This window comes from Bidens hawaiensis, unplaced genomic scaffold, assembly GCF_021521415.1.
Source record: "Bidens hawaiensis isolate Kalapana, Puna unplaced genomic scaffold, B.hawaiensis_p1.1 tig00002265_1, whole genome shotgun sequence".
In the NCBI taxonomy this organism is placed as follows: Eukaryota; Viridiplantae; Streptophyta; class Magnoliopsida; order Asterales; family Asteraceae; genus Bidens; species Bidens hawaiensis.
In genome coordinates this window covers 2339901-2349374 of record NW_027491120.1, presented here as the reverse complement: position 1 = coordinate 2349374, position 9474 = coordinate 2339901, and the positions used below count along the sequence as shown (strand labels likewise).

Here is a 9474-nt window from a genome sequence, read left to right as displayed (position 1 = left end):
TGTTTGTTTAACTAAAAAGACACATCTTAATGGTCTAAGGAGTCTTTAAAATGTTAAATTTCAAAAATATGTTGAATGATTTTAAGAGTACCTTTTAATCAGTAAGTTCTTTTAATGATTCAACCTAAAATCATCATATATCCCCATAGATATAAAAAAATCATTTAGATAACGAATTTGGAAAAACCTGATGGCATCAATACTAGTTAAAAAATCAGGTGATCTTAAACATATACCCCTCTCATCCATTTTTACTAAACACACCATCTCTCAAGTTATTACATTAATACGATTTACACCTTTTTGTTGTTTCTATTGTCATTTCGTTATCTTTTTATTTTTATTTAACAATTTTTTTCTATTTTTATTTAACAATTTTTTTTCTATTTATCTTTTTATGTATATTTAAAAGCCTTTTACAAAAACATATTTTTTCTTACTTAGAAAAAACGTTGTTTTTACTTGTTATAAAAAAATGTTTTTAATTTCTATTCTTGTTTTAATCTTTTTGGAGAGCGTTTTTTTAAAACTAGGAGATAGTTTACATTCTTCTATAAAAAAAACCATATTATTTTTTGTAAATAAAAAGGCTAAATAACATACAACTTGATAAACAAATTTGGCTCTTTTCTCAGCTAACATTAATCTCATATATCTAAACCTAACAAAAAAATCAAATTGTTTTGAATACATTTTATAAAACAATAAAAAAAACTAGCTATAGAAAACATACAATACTTTTTAATACATGTAAAAAAAATAAAAAAAACTTTTAATAAGATCATAAAGATATAAAATAATAAAACCAATAACAAAAATATATAAAAAAGCTGTAAAACAAAAATAACAACTTAATAGTTTTTTATTTGATCTTCTGAGAAAACTATAAAATAAAATGAAAGGGACTAATATATTCATTACAAATATTAAGGGAAAATGAAAGTTTAGAAAGGTGTATAATTAGTAAGGAAGAGGGGTATGTATAGCCTGACCATAGATATCTTATTCATTGGTTGTTTTTGTTTTGTTGTTTTTACCGGCAATAAAACCCTACAAACACCCACGTACATGTTTGACATATTATAATAAGATTATCCGGACTCATCCTTCTGACATGGTAGCCAATTTAGCATACCATATTAGAGCATTCCACTCCATTTCTAAAGTGTAGAAAAATCTCACTCAAAAAACCACTCCATTCCATTCTCATCTCTAAACTTTATCTTTAAATTTTAGTGAAAAGCCTCCAAATTTAGTGAAGCCCCACTTCACTCCATTTCCAACTCCCGCCTATCTTCTTTTCTGGCGCTCATCTTCTCCCCCTTTAATCCCTACCTTAATAAAATTGGGAATTCTTAGCACAGAGGGAAAAAAACCCATTCCCTTTCACCACCTTCAATTCAGGTCATATTTCCTTGGGTAATTCATCTTTAAATCCATTTATATGTTGTAATTCATTCATAGATCTGATTTGTATGTTTTCAATTCGAATTTCCTTTGGTAAATCTTGATGCAGTCCCTATAATACAACTTCTAGGGTTTTGTGATAAAATTGGTCACAATCGATTATGTTGCTTAGATTGTGAAATACTCAGTGCTGTAAAAGAAAATTGATATGTTATTTTTATCAAATGATTATACTACTGTTGTTAAGAGTTTGTTGGTACACATACTTCAGAAACTCTAATCAAGAATTTTTTATTATAGTGGATGTTGAGTGTGTCTATTATATTGGCGTGTTAAATCAGGAGATTTTGAACTAGTTTCTATTGTATTATATTTCTAGAAATTTAAGAGATTACATAGGATTCTAAAAACAAAAATATAAACTAATAGGTTTAGCCATTACTCTTATAATCAGTTATAACATTTATATTTACTTGATGTGTGCATATTAAGTTTTAGCATTTATACTTATTGCCCTGTTAAACATGGGTGATCATATTTCTTACTTTTGTATCATTATTCAGTTTACTTAGTCAAGATATGGATTCACAAGATCAGGATATGGATTTACAAGACCAGGGGATGGATTCACAGGACCCGGATATGTACTTCACCGACCTTCTTAGTGGAAACTCTCTCGTGAACCTTAGTGGCTCTCTACCCTTACCCTCTAGCAATTCAACCAACGTTATGAGGTCAATGAGGGGTACAAACTTCACCTCTAAAGAAGACGTGTTACTTGTCTCTGCATGGCTAAATTGCAGCCTTGATTCCATAAAAGGAACAGATCAAAAGAGCTCTCACTTCTGGGCACAAATATTTAAATACTTTCATGAACATAAAGAAACCACAACCGAACGGTCAGTTAAGTCTTTAACACAACGATGGTCGCGCATTCAAAAAGCCACAAATAGCTTTTGTTCGTACCTAGATCAAGTTGAAGAGGTAAATCAAAGTGGTATAACTCAGCATGATAAGGTAATATTTCCACACTCTTGTTTTGAGAGTACGTTATTTTTTATTTTGTTTTCTCTAACACGCATTTTTTTTGTTTAATGCAAGTTTGATAAGGCGAAGATCATGTACCAATCAATAGAATTGTGCAACTTTCAATTTGAGCATTGTTGGCACATACTGAAGGACGAACCTAAGTGGAATTCGCGTCTAACAAAATCTGTCCCAAAGTAGAGGAAGACGAGGTCCCGACCCCGACCCCATCCCCGTCTCAAACATGTAATGTGATCGACAATGGAGTTGTCAAATTGGACCGACCAATGGATAGGAAAGCTGCAAAACGAAAACGAATGGCCGAAACTATGCAAACCGAGGAAATCATCCAAATCAAAAAGATGAGGTATACTCTTTTAGAGGAGTCACGGGTTCAAGAGAAAGAGTTTTATCGACTTAAGTCCTAGAAGATGGAGTATGACAGAAAAGTTGAAGATGAAAGGTTGAGGTTGCAGTCGGAGAAGATGGAGTATGCCAAAAAAGTTGAAGATGAAAGGTTGAGATTACAGTCCAAGAAGATGGATTATGACAAAAAAGTTGAAGATGAAAAGTTGTGATTGCAAGCCGAGAAGATGGAGTTTGCAAAGAAAGAGTCAGAACAACGGATCATGATGATGGACATGAGTAACATGTCACAGATCCAGCAGCTATATTTTGAGGAACTTCAAAGGGAAATTATAATGAGGCGCAATCATACTTGAGATAATCAGCTTAGCTTTGAAAGTCGAAGACCAGTGCGTATATTTTGGTTCTACATGAAAATATTTATGCCTATTTTTTGTGTTAGGGTCGGTCTTAAACTTTATTTTGATGGTTGATTTTCTTTTTAGAATTATGTGCTTAAGTGTATACTTGCAGCAACATTAAATGATCATGATTATCTGCTTAGAATTATGTGCATTATGAACTAGATTCAACACCCGATATTCCAAATATATTGACAGGTCCTTCAAAGCCATTAAAACCTCAACGAGCTGAATACATACCATTTGCAAACTGATGGGTCTTATTTTTCTTTGGGGAACTGGAAGAGCAATGGAAGTTGGACGCGAATGGTATTGCTTCTAAATTGATAGCTTTACTTATAAAAATGATAATTTTACTGTTGATTTAATGAGTAATGTTAGATGGGATCATATTAGGGTTGTCTCTGTTTGGGATTCTGATATGGGTTCCGATTTTAGGCATGTTTCGTTACCAAATAATTCGGGATCGGATAATTCGAGTGTGCAGCCGACAATGTTTGAAAACTGTAAGGTGTTATCGGATACGTATCGGTTAAGATGGGCGTTGAATGAAGAGGATAATGTGATTGATATTGGGTTAGAGGGTGCGATCGGGATTCAGAACTATATGGCATTCGGGTGGACGGAACCAGGCCGGGAGCGACTTCTAGGAATATGTCGGAAACGATTTTCACGGGCGTGCCGGAAGCACAAGGGGTGCAGTCGAGTCCTAAAGAGTTGATGTGGTCCCCGGACCGAAACACACCCGATCAAATTTATTATTAGTCAGTTTTTACCAATGGAACTTGGACGCGAATGGTATGTATTGTTTTATTATAGATGTTTACTGTTGTCTTGATATTTTACATCGTTATTTTATCAATTGCCAATTTGCAGTTTGATATTTTGCCAATTTACAGTTTGCATTACTATATCTTAATATAAAAAATACTAGATTATATTATAAAAATTCATTTTTCTGTATTTTCAATAGTATTATGCAGTTTACATTTCATACTATTGTTCATTTATTAATTAGTGAGGCAGGAAAGTGCAAATGCTTCATTTACCTACTAGGGCTAATTTGGTAATTGTTAATAGATCGTTTTGGATGAGTTTTTTATAACCGTTGCCGGGTTTCATTTTAGAACCCTAGGCGACGGCGGAGACCGGTGCCGGTGACCAACCGTTTCTGTGTTTCCCTACCGTCTCACTTTGTGCGGTGCCTTCTTTAGTCGCAGCTGTGATAAAGATGAAAATGTGACTGTAATGATCTGAGTTTGGATCTGGGATTATAAAGGTTATCATGATGAGGTGGTCTCATCTGAGTCTCCATAGCTTTTGTCTCTATATGTTGGTGATGATATACGTTTCAAGGCTATGATGGTAGTTTAGAACCTTATTTGAGCCTCCCTTTGTTTAGCCAAAGCTATTTATGCAATTCTTATTGCAATTCTTATTTCATATGCAATGTTTAGCCAAAGCTTTTTTTGCAGTTTTGACAATTTGTTAAAAGACGTTTTAGATGTTATGTGTTTTGATTTTTAGCAGTTTGACAATTATATTATTCTTTGAATTTTATGATTTATCGCAAGATTTTGATTTCTGTTTTAGTTGCCGGTCGGTTACGGGTAACAATGCGTTAGGGGTCATCATGTGTTCATACCAGTGGACTCAAAAAGGATTATGTTGGTATAGTGGATATAGGTTTGGGTGTCAATGCGTTTCAGGCGTGAACAAATTTGGTTTGGGTTATCACATGTTCGTGTCTTAATGGTCTTATGTTCCATTTTGTATGTATGATTACTGCTCATAAATTTTTTGTATGTATGATTACTTGGTAGTCTATGGCAGATGTTATAACACTCAGTGGTCTTATGTGTTGCTACGTTCCATTTTGTAAACCCCACACAACGGTGCACTTTTTCAACTATACGCCACCCGCCGCAACGCGACGGGTCTAAATGCTAGTTTTAAATGAAAATGATAATAAGACAAAATAGGTAGTAGTTAAGAAGAATAAGAAAAAAATAATAAAAAAAAATATAGAGATAGGAATGGAGAATGGGTTGGGAGAGATTTTTAGAAAATGATGGATAAATTTAAGAAATTATGTTTTTTGGTTAAATTTTAAAGATGGAGATGAAGAACCGGATGAGAATGCTCTTATAGCTTTTCGTCCATCCTTCTCGTTAGACTATTTTCACATCACTATTACTTTTCTTATTTAATTAAAAAGTTAAGTAATTACATTAATAAGTAAAGTAACTAATAAAGTAACTAATTAATTGTATAATTACATAAACAAGTAACCAAATAATAAGAAAGCTGTATAACTGCTACTTCAAATATGAGTACGTGTCTCGTGATCCACGACATAACCTATTCAAAGATGTACACGAAACTGACTCAGATTAATATTTTGATTATTTTAAATTCTGTTTTAGCATCTTTAGAATTAAATTATGTTTTAATTGTAGTATTTAAACTTTTAATGTGTTCTAAGAGTTTAATATCAAGAATATTTATAATTAAGTTATGTTTTAATAAAAAGATATTAGAATGAAAATATGATTTATTCATTACCTTAGGAATTAAAAACTAGATTAAACTATAATGCAAAGGGGTCCCACACATATATCACATGTGACGTTCTAGGCTATGTGCGAAGTTCGGCACGAGCGTAGCCTTTAGACCATTCCTAGTGGGGCGTCATCACATCCCATAGAGCCCCCATAACGCGGAGAACACCGCCACCGGGGCGCTATGGTCGCTATGAGGTGGGAGGTTGGTTTTGATTGGTTGGCTAGGCTATTTTATTATTTTTAATCATTAATAATAATAATCTACTATTATAATAAATAAAAATATATTTGTCCACTTGGCACATAATTGCACTATATTTGTGCCACTTGTCAAATTTTTGTTCAATAATTAAAACATTTTTTTCTTTATCTAAATAAAAGGATAATCAAAATTGATAAATGACTTCATAAACAACTCTTTCTTTAAATATGTTTTTCCTATTATGAATTGATTATTTAGTAATTAATAATAGTAACTAATAATAAGGGTGTAGCATTATAAGATAATATTATTATAATCGTAATTTTTGAGCCTCCAAGAATGTATCTCCATCGGGCATGACTCACATGAGGGCATATTATTCTTTCATGAATCATCATCATCATTATTTAAAAAACAAGATTAAAGTACTTAGCTTAAAAAATCAATGGTCGGTTCATTTCAATATTACAATAATCTTTATAATTAATCATATTATATATCAAGTGCCCTGTTCAAAATTAATTTGAAGTAAGAAAATTGTGAGAATCACATAAACCTTTATACAACATGCATCAAAAATATAATCAGATGTAGAGAAAGAGAGTATATATGTCTATATTTGTGCCATTTTGCAAGCTTTTATTTTCAATCATTAAAACTCTTTTCTTTAAAACAAATCAAAATTGATATATGGGTATCCCGAAACCTACCCTTTGTTATAAAAACAAATTATATTAATTTCCATATAACTTATAACACACATGCTAACTTTTCGTGCCTCCCTAAATCATATCTCATGTAATTGACTTTCTCCCTAAATGATATACACACAAAAAAATTGCAGTTTGAAATCTTATCGAGAGAATCAAAAATCAGTCTCATAATCTCACGCTATTCAATTTATCAAATCTCAGTTATGTCGATTTATCTATAAAGACTTTCATGATTTCTCCAAAACTCGATAATAAACATCCAGGTTTATGATTTGTTTACAAGTTTGATTTTGGTTGAATTTATGATAATCTAGGTTAACGTATTAATTTTTTTATAATACTATTGAATTTGTTAAATAGTATTTTCTAATTTCTATCACTATATATGTGTTTTTATTGATGATTATGTTACATCTGCTCATATCAATAGATCTTTGAACTCATAAGGTTCCCATGTAATTTTCAAATTGGGAAAAAAGTTGATGAGACTTTACAAACTTATAATGTTACACTTATGACTAATTTTGAGAACCGATAATGATGTATTTGTAGAACATGTCTACTTTGTTGATTTTACTGATGAACTGTGTAATAATTTGTCTTTTTTTTATATCATAAACGAAACAGTGTTACAGATATATGTATTACTAATTATTTGTGTAACTAACTTATTTGCAAAGTTAACGTACATTATTTATTGTAAAAAGTATATAAGTAAATAAATATATGTATTCATTTATGGATAATCAAATGTATTTCATAGTTTAACATGAGTAACTTTTTTGTTAAGGTTATATTGGGTTGTCCATTTATCATAATCATATGATCGATCATATTTTTGGTATCTCATATTTTGTTTGTAAATCAAACATATATAATTTAATGTTACTAGCATAAGCAGATACACCTCTACAAACTTTTTCAATAAGACCAAGTTTTTAAGGTTGTGATGTATCCTGAAAAACTTTATATGAAAAACATTTTATATTATGTATGAATCAAAATATTTGATTAATGATGTTATTTTCTTATATAATTAAGGTGTTACCAGCTAGGCATGCATAATCATATAAATAAATTTTTTAAAAGATTTTTGATAACTTTATCATGATATTTTTTTATTTTGTAATTTGTAATTTATTCGACTTTATAAATCTTTATGTTCGTTTATTAAAATCAAAATATTATCTATCCAACCCGTGTATCACACGGGATGCTAACCTAGTAATAATAATAAAGAGATAACGATTAATAGAAACTCCATCCACAGTACTATACTTATTTTAGCAATAAAGCCCTTATAGTGACGTGACGTGACATCACATAGTTCATAACGCCATATAGAGACTTTATCTACTACACAAGATCTTATCATCGTATGCTGACGTGCCCTTGCCACATCAGCTGTGAGCGGGCTAATTAACTTGCGTAAAGGAGCATGACTAACTGTTATATAATATCAAATACATGATTTTTTATACGCTATTTAAATATTTATAGTTGAATGACACATGTACATTAATTCATGGGCAAAAAAACTAGACACACACTATCTAACGCCAAATCATGTGTCCATATATATAATGATAAAATTAAGGCATACCACTTCTAGTTACGGTGAAATCTGAAGGAAAAAAAATATTGGATTGATTATGATTAATAATGTGTTATTACAATAACAATGAATCAACATAGGGAATTCATCAATATGATAAAAAAAATAATAGTAAAAAATAAATAAATAAAACTAGTAATACCTTAAATCAACATCCATTCTAAAACTACACAACCAACGACCACAATCAAACAAGTGACACCACCACCACCAACACCGGAGTAAATTTGCAAGGGAAAAGGATGATACACACTAGAAGGGGGGCTGGTCACGTAAATAAAGCGCGGTGGAGGGGGTGGCTTTACTACAACTGGAGGACAGTATTGAGTAGCTGGTGGCGGTGGAGGTGGAAGCGGTGGTGGTGGTGGTGTTGGACATGGTGGCGGTGCTGATGGTGGAGGCGGAGGCTGGTCGCAAGGGTTTATGCATGGGCATGATCCGCATTTAATCGATGACTCCGGCAACTCATTTGTTTCTTCAAAATTGTCTGCACTAACCGATAGTAACATTGTTGCGAGAATAATCATGATGAAAGTTGTAGACCGGATTGATAGATTCATAATACAACTCTTCACCATTAGAGTGCTTACTTGTATGAATAGACAGAGATTAATGGTAACAAAATAGAACTCGGAGAACATGGATATATATATATATATAGGAGGATATATGTTAAGTATATAGTGAATAAAATAAATTATATATTTATTTTATTAATTTCATAAATTTAAATATAAAATAAATTGTATAAATGTAGTGTGTTATTACCTCTCTCTTAGTATTATAAAATTTTCGAACAAACTAAATTGATTGTTCATTTCTTATACATTTTACTCCTCATACGTAAATACAGTATTAAACACACATAATATAGGTAAAATGCATAAAATAAAAATAAAAATGTATAAACAAATTACTCTGGAGTTTTCATGTTAAAGTTTACACATGTTTATGTAGAATGTTTCAAATTTTAAAAAAATATAGAGTCAAGTGTCATTTTAGTACCTGTGATTTCTTTAATTATGCAATTTTAGTTCCGCTTTTGAATTTATTCCAAATGACTACCTCACGTTTCTAAAACATGCCATTTTAATAACTTTTTTTAACTCAGGCTATTTTTGTCTGTTAAGTCAGGGATAAACTGGTAATTTCATCTACTTTATTCATAAACTCAAATAAA

At 31.3% G+C, this 9474-nt stretch overlaps 1 protein-coding gene across 1 annotated transcript; it reads left to right on the top strand.

Annotated features, from left to right (window-relative positions):
* Nucleotides 1-1986: 1986 nt before the first annotated feature.
* Nucleotides 1987-2634, top strand: LOC143613231 (glutathione S-transferase T3-like). Its single transcript, XM_077086998.1, has 2 exons — nucleotides 1987-2424; nucleotides 2509-2634. Exons 1-2 carry the CDS (start codon nucleotides 1987-1989, stop codon nucleotides 2632-2634), a joined length of 564 nt encoding a protein of 187 aa, XP_076943113.1.
* Nucleotides 2635-9474: the final 6840 nt, after the last annotated feature.

What these genes read in the sequence shown, in the direction of transcription:
- LOC143613231 (XM_077086998.1), top strand. Translation starts at nt 1,987, where the DNA reads ATGGATTCACAAGATCAGGATATGGATTTACAAGACCAGGGGATGGAT. An exon ending in GTATAACTCAGCATGATAAG is followed by an intron (nt 2,425 to 2,508) that starts GTAATATTTCCA and finishes GTTTAATGCAAG; the next exon opens with TTTGATAAGGCGAAGATCAT.